Below are 13273 nucleotides of genomic sequence, written 5' to 3'. Positions count from 1 at the left end.
GACTGTGCTGTGGTGGTGGTGGTGCCATGGTGAGCATGGCTCCCACCATACGCCTTAGCCTGCCTGGGAGACAGGTTGTGCAAAAGGAATAACGAGGCACAACCCACCGCATACAGGCACTTGAAAGGAAAAGGAGCTTCTTGGTTCCAGCTGACCCTGGCTCTATTGCACATTTTCCTAACCCTTAGGTAATCTGTGAGCCAGGGAGACCTACACAGTCCCACACCGACTGCTCTGAGGCCTCCTCGCCCATAACCATTGCTTCATCCCTTCCTTACGAAGAGCTTCATGACCTTTGCACAGAAAGAAGGCACATACCAAGAATCCTTGCTGCACTGAAGGTTTTCATCCAGGTCCCTGATACTGTCCTGCTTATAAGCCAGCCTCCACTGTGGCTCTTCCCTATACAGACATTCATACTAATACATTCATGCCTGCTGTCGAGATGCAAGAACTGCTGCCTTGCAGAGGCTCGTGCTTCCTCAGCATGAAGTTCCCAGTGAGGCTGGCTCTGGCTGAAGCCAATCAGCAGCGCCATACTGCCGTCAGGCTGCTGGATGCAGGGGCAGCTGAACAGCAGCAAAGAAAAGTCTGAATTTAATGGACATCTGAGAGAAAAATAAAGTACAGGAGCTCCAGCCTTCTCATAAAGATATCAGATATGATGTATCCATCCTCATGGATGTGTAGGGGTTATGAGTGAGGACCATGCAGAGTAGAAAGGCAAGATGCAACTAGCAAAAAGGTCTGTGGCTGAGTGAGCCATTAATAAAAAAAAAAAAAGGAGGAAAAAAAACAAGTGAAAACACAGTTCCCAATCCTGACAAAGTGAACCTCTTCCATTTCTTTACAGCAGCTTTAATCCATCAGAACTACTTCATACATGAACACACGGAAAATATGGTGGCTGCATGATGTAATGTTATATCAAGCTCTCTCTTGGAAAATCCCTGGATTTATCATTTCACAGAGTTATGACTCAAGTCATATTGGGATCAGTTTATTTGCTGTTTAGCACCCTGCACAGGTTGTAGGCTATGGGAGTTTCTCCTACCTACTAGATCAGTGGTAAGGAACAGGATATTGCACCGTACATGCAAACTGCCTTAGGCATAGCTGTGCTGTAAATCACTGGCAGGTAAGAGAGGCATCACTTCATGGGATTTACACAAATCCATCAAAATCTAAACTGGTGACTGGTACAGAAAGCATTACGATTGTTTATACTGCTATAAGCACGCATTTCTAGCTAAGAAATATTACTGATGCATTTGTTTCCCTGCTATATAAATCTGTATATCAATTAGGGTGTTATTTGGCTTTTATATATTTGTATACATCTAGTTCCTGTTTTTAAATGCACAGTCATCAATGAAACAAAAGTTCACGTCACAGGCTAATGTGTGAGGACTTTTCCTGTGTTAGGACTGGTATCAAATACAACTTACACTCAAAGGCTCATGAAATCTACAGGGTATTTCATAGAATCATAGAATAGTTTGGGTTGGAAGGGACCTCTAAAGGTCATCTAGTCCAACCCCCCTGCAATAAGCAGGGACATCTTCATCTAGACCAGGTTGCTCAGAGCCCCGTCCAACCTGACCTTGAGTGTTTCCAGGCATGGGGCATCCACCACCTCTCTGGGCAACCTGTTCCAGTGCTTCACCACTCTCAGCATAAAAAATCTCTTCCTTATATCTAGCCTAAACCTACCCCCCTTTAGTTTAAAGCCATTCCCCCTTGTCCTGTCGCAACAGGCCCTGCTAAAAAGTCTGCCGCCATCTTTTTTATAAGCCTCCTTGAAGTACTGACAGGCTGCAATAAGGTCTCCCCAAAGCCTTCTCTTCTCCAGGCTGAACAACCCCAACTCTCTCAGCCTTTCTTCATAGGAGAGCTGTTCCATCCCCCTGAGCATTTTCATGGCCCTCTTCTGGACCCACTCCAACAGGACCGTGTCTTTCTTATGCTGAGGGCTCCAGAGCTGGACGCAGTACTCCAGGTGGGGTCTCACCAGAGCAGAGTAGAGGGGCAGAATCACCTCCCTCGACCTGCTGGCCACGCTGCTTTTGATGCAGCCCAGGATACGATCGGCCTTCTGGGCTGCGAGCGCACATTGCTGGCTCATGTCCAGCTTTTCATCCACCAGTACCCCCAAGTCCTTCTCAGGCAGAGGGAAATTAATACTCAACATCCTTACAGCAAATATTTAACACCTCATCACCTTTGGCTCATTTGGTTACCACAGCATTTTAAATGCATATCCATTCAGTGAAATCATTCTCAGTTGTAGCTATCAGGGATAAAAAATTAGGATCGGTCCAAGAAACATGATCCTCAGGCACATACACCAAATAAAACCAACAGAGAAATTTACCCGAAAACCTGCACTGAAACTTCAAGAAAGACTTTCAGGCAATCCAAAATGCTGCATGGACAAGAAAGAGAAGCATTCATAAATTCTTTCCTTAGATCTATAAAGGTAGTTCCTTGTGAAATTATTGAGAGATACAAAGACATTCAAGATTCAGGCACTAAGAGATACTACAGTTTGTTGAATAGAGGCTAATATATAACAAATAATTCATCACTATTTTGCTTAAATTTACCCATGCAAAACACCCCCAGGATCAGGCTCTCCCACATATAAAAATGTATAGCTAGGTAAGATGTTTCTCATCAACCAAAACCAAAAAGATCTAATTCAGGGTTCACACTCAAACCCACTTTCCTCACTCTTTCACACACACAAAAAGCCAACAACCAACCAAAAAATTCCCTTGTCATACCAGACCCCAGAAACCACAGAGACTTCTGTGCTGTAGTGTTTGTGAGCGTAAGAAATATCAAAAATAAAATTATACAACCCCCCCAAAAAAAAACCCCAAACACCCCCCCCCCCCCAACAATATTGTCTATAGCTATTGTAACTACTCTTGTTTTTTCTCTACCCCTACTTCTCAGTCTGCTCACGGTTCTGGGTTTCATTCGATTTGATGTAAAGTATGTAAGATGAGGAATAAAAATCACTTAATGACTGTTAAAAGATACAAAGTATGTTCAAATAGAGTATCAGACTTCACTGTGGACTTACAGCTCCTATGTCCTTAAAAGTCAGATCTGTTACATTATTTTAAACTAGAAACAAGATCAAGCCAAAAATCCCACTTTCAGAATTCCATTTTATTTCTTTCCTTTAGTCTTTTAAAAAAAACTTGGTAATACAGTAAACCAGTCTGGAGAGGTTTTATCATTTGTTAACATAAATATCTTTCATCTTCTCTGAATAGAGAAATAACCTACAATGTTACTGCTTATCTATCAAAATATACTATCATTTCCTCAAGGTTAGCCTAGAACATCGTAAGCTGCTGCATCGCTTTAAGGACTAAATAATGAAGTTGCACCAAAAGGCAGAGCTATTATTTTTATACGATCCTATGAACACGATCAGCTCAAGAAGTTGCCTCGTTGTGGTTGCCATCTTGCACAGTAACTGCATTTTCCTATGAGGCACTGTCGAGCAAGGGGGAGAACAAGCAGAGCAGCCCCACTCCACCTGTGCCACCCAACGTAAGGAACAGTACGAACAGCCAGAGAAATATTTATGTGTTTGAAGCTGAACATCATCTTCCCTCCCTTAGTTTACCTTCAAACAGTCCTTACAGATTCACGCTACGCTCAAGTCAACTCCATCTACATGCATCGCTTACGAAGTCTCACTTCTCCCAAAGTGGTAGATGGGTGAGGGAAATTTCCTTTTCTCTTTTAAAACCCTCCAGAGGCGTTGAGGGGCTGATGATGGAAAGGATACACAGCTCAGTGCAGTCAAGCACACCTCACACCTAGGTAAGGAATACTTATTTTTCCCAGATACATCATACTGTAACACAGTATGATGCAATGCAGCATCAGGGTTAGAGTGATTAAAAGGAAAAGGCAACACTGGAAAAGTGAACTGGTTAGCAATCTAAATGCAACAACAGGGATCCCTTACTGGTCAAATATTTGTTCATAATAAGCCAAGGATTTGCATTTGTGTCAGAGGAAGAAGGAAGCCAAGAGGCTGAACTACAGCTTTCCTTTGAAACGACACTGGTCTCCCTACATCTTCTTAACAGAAACAAGATGACAAATGACTCACTTCATAACAGAGCATTTCTTTACCCCTCTTCTACCCGGAGATTTAAGAATGCCCGATTGAACTGGATCAATTAAATTAAATTTCAATACAAAGAAATTGTATTCATCAACAATGCCTTATTATTTTTATTGTGAATTTTCTATTGTGAGTTACCAGAGAATCTGATTCCTTTGAAATTTAGTATTTCAGCTAGTTTAAATGATAGCAAACCAAAGCAGAATAATAATCCAGGTATCTGTTCAGGAAAAAAAAAATAATTAAGTTTGGCATTCAAATGTGTAGCAAATTGATATGGTGGGAGATTTAAATTAGAAAAAGTCAAACAAAAAGACATTATGTTAAAAAAAGACAACATTGAAAAAATAGAAAAACTTTTATCAGAGAATATGGTGGATTGTTATTCACTTGAAGCCTTTAAATTAGGACTGGATATATTTAAAAAGCATATTCTTATTCAACCAGAAAACATAGGTCTGATATGACAGGATGTGACAGCATGATATTTTTTGACTAGTAATATGTCTGAGATCTCTAGATGTTCACAGTGGTCCAACTGAGCTTTAAAAATCTAAAACTCTATAAAATATGGCATGTAATCTGCCCTTCCCTTCCCCCTCTCAATGAAAAGGGTACAGGAGGATCCTTCTCAAAACCTGGGAAGTATTTCTGTAGTCCATCCTTCCTTCTGTTGAAGAATTTTCTCCCACATTGCCTCTTTCCCATTGATAAAGGCACCCCTTCATAGTCAACTGCTTTATAAACAGAAAACTGACTTGGAACATGTAATAAGCTACTACCTCCATTTTCCTTTCAATATTATTTCTAGAATTATTTCTTTTAGTGTCTTTACATCCCAAGTAAGATATTGAAAAAAATTTCAGAGAACCCTGGAGTGCCTGGAGCAAGAAGCAGGAAAGGTACTAATCATAGTCCCATTCATCACATCTTAGTCCTACTTATGGTGACGATCCTTGCTCCAAACAGCATCCCACAATTTTTATGTTACATCTGGTCTATATAATTTACATCTGCTTTAGTCTCATCCTTGTTAACATACTTGAAATGACGCATCAACCAAGATGATGCTGAAAAAGCTGAGGTTCTGCCAATGCATTGCATCTACGTTGTAATCAGTGATTTCATACATACATACATACATGTAACATATGAACTGCAACAAAGACACGCACCGAGGAACCCATCAGCAGTAGACTACACTTTCCTTTAGCCACTCTGTTTAAAATAGTCCTAAAACCTTTAGAAAAGTCTCATTTTTGATACAGGGAGATTCTGTCAGTTCCTTAAGTCTGCATTAGTGGGCTGTCATGGCACCTCCACATTCACAAGCACAAGCTCTTGCAAAATCGGCTTTACCAACATTTTGCACTATTCATCACAGAAACGACAAGTAATGATCAGCTGGTTCTCACTGTATGCAGAGGACCCCAACCACCACCGTTAAATCACCGTAAATCTCTTTACAGTGGCATTGCAAGGGAAGACAGTGACACAACAGATTCACCAGAGCACAGTACCTGATCAGTAGCGGGAATTGACTCCCATCTACGCTTCAGCAAGTACAGAGATTTCCGGCTCATGATTTTGAATCTGCTCTAGAGGTTTTTCCACACTCGAGAAAAAGGCTTCTCCCAAACCAGTGTCGAGAACCTTATTTCTGACTCCTGTTCTTCATTGCTGTAGACGGCAGAGCTCCCTGATGTACACAAGTTTTTGCAAGCTGCAAGGTTGAGACCGGTTACACCGAAGCTTCTCCCGTTTCTCTAAAGCATCCGTTTCCTTATAGTGCCACGACAAAGGGAATCGGGCGAGATAGTGAAAAGCCTAGCTTTCACTGACGAATTACCTCACAAAAGCATGAAGTAGGTAGACAACACCAGACGCACTCAATCTGAAAATAGCTGTTGCTTAGGAACTGGAGGGGTAAAATGCAGCACCTCAGATATATAATTGAGAGCTTTTATATTTAAAGAGAATTAAAAACACTGGACCTCTGCATTTCTCTCCCATTTATCATCATTTTATAATGTTGGAGGAACGATTGCTCGATTCCACTGACTCCTGGGGCTACGCCTACATCTTCAGCAAGCCAAACAAGTCTTGATGACAGAGCAACAAATAACTCCCACACATTGAAGGTCCCTCGTAAAAACGTGTACATGAAGCGTGTCGTGGCTACCACCTGAAATATCTTAGAAGTAGCAAGTATTATGTTTTAGTAGAATAATTAAAATACAGTTTGCATATTTTTTCTGCAGAGGGATAATATGCCAAGGATGAATTCTGCTAGTCACGTTTTCTTGTAGCATGTATTGATACTAGAAATGGGTATGAATATTTACCCCTCACATGAGTGAGCTGATGTGGTTTAACAGACTGCACGTGTATATTTGAGAGAGAGAGATTTCTTTAGGTGGGTTAAACATTCCTGAACATTTAGGAATTTCTTCAACTTGGGACTCAATTTCGAAGTTTCATGCCTAAATCCTAACCTGTATCAATTTTAAAAATTAAATATGGAACATAATGAAATTCACTTTGCACTTTCTGCATGATTTCAAATCCAGAGAGTAAGTTCTCTGCATGAAGCATTTACAGCAGGAAGTGTTATCTTCAGAGATCAAAAAAAGAAGGGGGGGAAAAAAAAAAAGTAGTAGGTAGCCAGGAACTCATTGCTCTTTGTAAGGCAACCTATAATTCACTCTAATTACAGCAGCCTTAATAGTGTAATTATTCTAAAAGAAAAGGAATCCTACAACATACACACATACATATACATATATATGTGTGTAATCTATAAAGAAGTGAATGCGGTGTTGGTGTGGAAGCCAGGAGCAAGTTAAATATTGTAAAGACAGCTTTTTACTTGTCCCATTTACATTCTATTGAATTGCAGATGCTTATCAGGAGACAAACTCCTGCAAACAGAAATTCCCATAAGCCTCAGTGTATTTCATTTGACATCCATCTCTACCTGTAACTACATCACTTTGCATTTAACTCCCACATGCAGAAAAGGAACATATTTTCCAAGTGGGTCATTAAGAAGTATGAGATGCACTGTAGTAGTTTCCTCTCATGTTTCAGCACACACCACAGAAAACCTACTAGTGCTTAAAAAAATCCTAACAGAATTAGAGTTTTGTTTAATGAGTCTTGGTAGAATAATTTTATGAGTTTATATGTGGATTTTAGTTTTATATTATGGTAAACCAGTGGTTCCACTTCCCTTTCTCACAAGTGACACTGCTAACATTCACACACACAGCTGGCTTCCTAAGATCTGTCTTCCCACTTTCTTCACTTTACTCCGTAAGAATTAAAAGATCATGGAAGACTCCCAATAACATAAGCCTAAACCCCTTCCTTCTCTCTCGCTGCTTGCCCGAGCAGCGCAGGCTACCACTGGCCAGGAAAGACCTCTCCCCCCAAGTCCCATCTCTCTGCTGGAGGAAAGCCCCACAGACCTAGGGAAACACCGTAAGCAACCCTGGGGCAGATCCTGCGGGCAATTGCCAGTCCATCTTTAAACACCTGATGCGTTAGATTTGAAGTAGCAGTATACCTAACAGACTACTCATCTTAATTTTTAAGCAAGATCTTGTTTAACAAAGGGCACATTTATTAAGGACACAAATTGGCAACAATACAACTGAATCACAAAAGGATAAAACAGGTCTTTTATATTACATGCAAAAATCGGAACCTCCTAAATTTCTCCTAACCTTTCAAGGAACTGGTTAAATTAGGTTTAACGCTATTCCTATCAAAGACAGTTTTCAGAGCCATGTGAAAGAGAGAGTCTGAGGCTACAGTGGAACAACTGAGGCTTATTTTCTTCCACCTAATGAAACTTTTCTTCCTTGTTTCTTGCGACTGGGCACTAGGATACTAAACGGTAATCAGAGAGCTTGGGTCATTTTCTTTTCCCACCCTATTCAAGATCCTTTAACATTTCTGTGGTACATATTGATTGTTAGTTTTACAAAGTTCTTCCAAGATTTATAACAAGTAGCTTCCTAGAAGCTTTGCAGAACACCTATACACAGCACAAACGAAATAAAGAGTGCTTATAGGATGCAATTGATTAAAACTATGCACTTCTTTTCAGATGGATTTAGAAGGAAAAACCTCACTGCTCTGTCAAGGAAACCCTACATATGGAGATTTTGTCCTGTTTTGAAGGAACGCACTCTTGGGGGTGAAGTATTTTTGCTTATTTTGTTAAAAAAATAAAATTAAAAGACATTCTGCCTAAGAAAAAAAATAATCAGCAGGAGTCTTCTACATGAAAATCTGATACAGAGTTTTCTAGAATAATGTTTTTAACAATTCAACAATATCCTTCAGGAAAGGTTCAAACGACTGCAGGCTGACCTGCAGAGAATTCCACTGAACTTCTCCTCACCCCCTTTTTTTTTTTTAAATATGACATGGTGGTGGAGTACCTAAAACATCACACAAGGGAGGAACAAAACCATTCTCAGATAGAGAAAATTTTTAAATTTATATAGAGTTATCTTCTCACAGTTATCTCCTTCTCAGCCTCTACTGAAACCCAGAGAACTTCATCTATATGTTTAGTAACTAGTTATCTCATTGTGCCCAAGTACAACCTTCCCAAACAGTACCCAACAAATGGTTTTACTTGCACTCCATATAGATGGGCCTTTGCAGCAACTGAGTTAATGTCCACGAGACCTCTTCCTCTGAAATTAGGCCATGCCATGCAAGCCCTCCTTATTCTCAGGAAGGGGTGAAAGAGAGAAACCAGGCAATACATTAATTTCTCTGGAACCCTCCTTGGAAGAAACCATAGCCTCACGAGAACAAATAATTAAAAAATTCTTTGGGAACTATTTCATCCTGTGAGTTCACATTTTCAGAAAACTCAAAAGGGATCTATTAAAGAGCCCAAGTCCAATTTCTTGCCACAAGATAAATTTTTCATAGTCAACTCGATCTGTCTTACCTTTTAATTTAAAATCTATTTGGACCAGATTGATACCACTTACCTTCCACCTAAATCCCTTTCTCTAACGTTTCTAACCGACTAGCTGTAAACCTTCAAAAATGTCTCACCACCAACAAAAAATCCTTCAAGCACGGAGGCACATAGCCAACAGGATGTATCAGGCATGAGGACTTAGACAGGACTTAGGCCTCTGCCTCTGACGCAACACCAGCGCAGACTTCATATGCACTCCAGTCATCAGTCTCTAAATATTTCACTGCCATAGGCAAAGCATTAGGACTGTAGGGCATGGTTCAGAGCATACAAAAGACTACCCATATTTTCATATGCATACAAAAATTAGATGAAGATTTGCAATAATGCTAGAAAAGTTTAAGAAGTCTAAGTCACCTTAAGAGTCCTTCAAGTGACTGCCTTCCTCTCAACAGTAGTTTAGAGGAGTCCAATTTACCGTCCGCTCTTTGGACCAGAAGAACACAACACGATCAACTAGCACATCAGATGAGGCAGGGGTGATTACGTACTGAACAAGTCTCATCTTACTGGATAGGATTTCCCAGATTTCTGAAATTCCTGAGTTTCCACTGAAAACTAGCTTGCTTTCTGTTTTTTTTATCTTTTTTAAATGACAGACTGTCACCTGAAAAAATCAGGTCTGCAACCCATCTTAAACTGTTGAATGAAATACTGAATTTCCTGCAAATTTCAAGATGGTTTTGAAATGAGATGCAAGACAGAAGCTTAGAAAACTTCGGAAAAACATGTAGAATTCTGCAACAGCAAGGGCAAAAAAGCAAACTTAGTAAATGAATCTTGCATTAAAAATAGAAAATCTTGTCTATTAAAAGTAGCAGCTTCCTGATTAACATATGATATTTTCTCATTAAAAAGGCAGGTACTCCAGTGATTTTTGCAAGGGGCATTATGAAGTTTAGGCTAGGAACTACCCTACTGAGTTTAAGGTTGCAAACATGTAGCTCCACAGCAGCAGAGCCTGTTTATTATAGGTTTAGACATAGATGTTCATATTCATATAAAAATCCTTCACCTGAAGGAAAAGCAATTCCAAAATACTGGAGCCCTAACAATGTATTTATACAATTTCAATACCAGATGGGAAAGACTGCTTTACCCAAGCAGGAAAATTCTTGAACATCAATATTGGTAACAATGTCTCCTTTGCAGCAACTGTAATTGTACAGATAATTTAAAAATGTATGAGCATGATACCATTAACACTACTAGCATAACTTCCTTTCAATGATGTGTCAAGAGCAAACCAGTAGCTACACAGGGCTTTCCTGCACCTCCCCACACAGTTCTAACACCGCTAATCCTTTTATTATTGAACAAGGTGAGAGGGCCATCCAAGTTTTACAAGTTTGTCAGGTTTTAAAAAAAAAAAAAACACCACAAAACATACACACATTATTTGAAATTGCATTCCTTTGATATCCTGATGGACACAGCTGAGTAAGAAATGCTTTCTCAATACATCTAATCCATCCTTCTGCTACTGAAAGAAACTTTCTGTTGCATGACTCAGCTCTGTCTGGATCAACTGTTTGGATTACAGCTCAAAAATTATATTAATGAAAGCTGTCACGGTTTTATGCTTTTTTCCATTGATTCAATCCTGCAGTTATTAACAAAATGAACAACTTTGCCAATCTCAGATGGAAAACTTGCTTGAATACCTCAAACTTACAAAAAGCCAAAACCAAACACAAAATACTGAGCAACTGACCTGTGAGCCTCTGGGTCCTCGTTTGTGATCCCATTCAGAATGCCCCATGAGCTGAAAAACAAAGAAAAGCACAGGTAGGTGAGAAATTGCACTCATTAGCTTTAATTGAAACATTCACGCTTTTATATCCATTACACATTTCCTTTGAAAAAACAGGTTTGCTTTTACAATTTATTTCACACAGCTTTTAGTTTCGTAATGAGGGTGAGAAGACTTGGGAGTTGTTACTATAACTTTGTACCTTTACATTCAGAGCCAAAACACATCTAGCATCACAACACTCCTCATGCCAATAAAATTCCCACTGCCACAGATTCAGCTTTAGCCGAATGTTTAATACTGATCTGGCAAAAGGAGAGCTGATATATCAACAAGGAGATTACCAAAACCAGGGGACATTCGATTAAATAGCAATGCACGGTCTATACCAGGCATGAAAGTTAGTGACAGCTTTAATTCTGTCTCACCACTGAATTATTCTCAATGTAATAAAAAAGTAGAGGTACACCCTCCAAAGGAAAACAGGCTGGGGTCATTACATTGCAGAGGAAAGCAAAGAGAGAGAGAGTTTAGAAATGATGAGTTCTTGTGGAAATTAAGATTTGTGATGGTATACAGCTTCCAAGTTAAAGAGAAGGCAAGCATTAATTATAGCCCAAATTCAGCTGTCAAATCCTCTGTGCAACCCTACAGGAGATTGTGTTGTGAGACAAGTGGTCAGACATTGGATGGTGCAGATGGACTCCAGAAAAAATAATGTCTTCTCCCATCTTTTTTCTACTGTACTTCATAACTGTATACTAACACAGGCACTCGCTTTCTTTAAGCAACATACGATTTGCACACAGCAGTTCTTTCCATGTATATCATGGTGGGGGACAAAAAAAGAGGAGAGAGAATACCCAGTAGGCTTTATTACTGCTTTATGTATCCGAAGATTATGGGCAAACGTGAACTGCTGACAATAAAGCTATCCTCACACCTGCCTAAAAAACCCTGGAAAGCACCAGGGAGTGCCCAGGCATGGCTCTGGTGGAGCCCGAGCTGTGTAGCACACAAGGCGGCTGCCGCTGCTAATCCTGCCTCTGAGTGCTTGGCCAGTGCGTGTTCCAGCCTGGGAGCTGCCTTTTTTTTTTACAGCTACTCAGGGATCTCTTCTGGGTAATGCTTTTTCTTACTCATACGAGCATAACTTAATGCAAATATAAAAACATGTGAATGAAAGACAGGAGGGTTAATGTGACATGTAATGACTTACAGCTATGAACATTTTCTTGCTCTTTTTTCCTCAACATTTTTTCCCAAAGGAAATGCCTTCTCCCAGGTCAGAGGTAGGCAACAAGATTTACAACCTATGCTTATTGCAGAACATGCTTTTGAAACACTCATCCCAGGAAAAGAGATTAAAACTACTTTGAAAAATGAGGAAAGCCACATACATCTCATATGAAATCTTTATCTTCTCCATCAACTGTTCCTACTTATCCTTTCCTTCTCCAAGGGCCCCTTCATTTCTTTAAGTTAATACTTGCGATTACCTACCCCCATAACTGGAGACAAACTGCACTGCAGACAGGCATCAAAGATCAGAAATGTCACACCATTTTTTTACCTGATACAGCCTCACGACTGACCCCCTCATTTTACTGTAATTATTTCCTTTTTCATATAGTGTTGGTGGAAACACTGGCTGTGCCAGGTTTCCCTGTTTGCTTCTCCATACTGTTATGTTTGCTCATTACTGTATGAAGCCCAGCTTTGATGTTTATGAAAGCTGGCCTCTCAGTAAATAACCAGCGTGGAAGAACTACCAAGAGATGCATCTACCAAAGGTTATGTGCTTCATAGAACCTCTGCCAAAACCCTCATACCTGTGCTTCCTCCCTGGCTCCTGCCACTCCGGACCAAGAAAACCTCTTCAGTTTTAACTCCTCAGCCCCTATGCCTTGTGGGGAAGTGGTGCCCGCTTTCTTAATTTACTTGGCTAGAGAAAAATTAATTTAGCATGAGTCTGACCACCTGCGATTCCCAGCATGATAAGGGATATCTTTACCTACAACTTCCTACCAGTGAAATTAGCACAAAAAATATGCCTGTTATTTCACAGTTAAGAAAAAAGGATTAATGTTACAGGCCTGGCTATGGTTACTGTGGTTCTCCAGGCTCTATAGATATTTGGCAGAGCACACCACACCCTCAAAACCAAGTGTAGCATGAGATCCCACTGCCAGCTTTTTCATGCTCCTACCCTTGCTGAATCCATAGTTTACTGAAAAGCGAAGGGTTGCTTTATTATTGCCACCAAAAAGAAGCAATGCAGTTACGAGTCAAGCTTGGAGTTACTGTCCCCATTAGAGGAGGTACACTGAATGTGGGATACTCCCAGTCCAGC

General features: G+C 40.1%; 1 protein-coding gene across 1 annotated transcript in view; it reads right to left on the bottom strand.

Annotated features, from left to right (window-relative positions):
* The window catches only part of PDE3A (phosphodiesterase 3A), a 270463-nt gene that overhangs the window by 88809 nt on the left and 168381 nt on the right, over positions 1 to 13273 (bottom strand). The window contains exon 2 of the mRNA XM_076342466.1: positions 10882 to 10932. Within this exon, the coding sequence (XP_076198581.1) occupies positions 10882 to 10932 (51 nt within the window). The remainder of the gene's footprint in view (positions 1 to 10881; positions 10933 to 13273) is intronic.

This window comes from Aptenodytes patagonicus, chromosome 1 (assembly GCF_965638725.1).
Source record: "Aptenodytes patagonicus chromosome 1, bAptPat1.pri.cur, whole genome shotgun sequence".
Taxonomy (NCBI): domain Eukaryota; kingdom Metazoa; phylum Chordata; class Aves; order Sphenisciformes; family Spheniscidae; genus Aptenodytes; species Aptenodytes patagonicus.
This window is presented reverse-complemented; position numbering and strand designations above follow the sequence as displayed.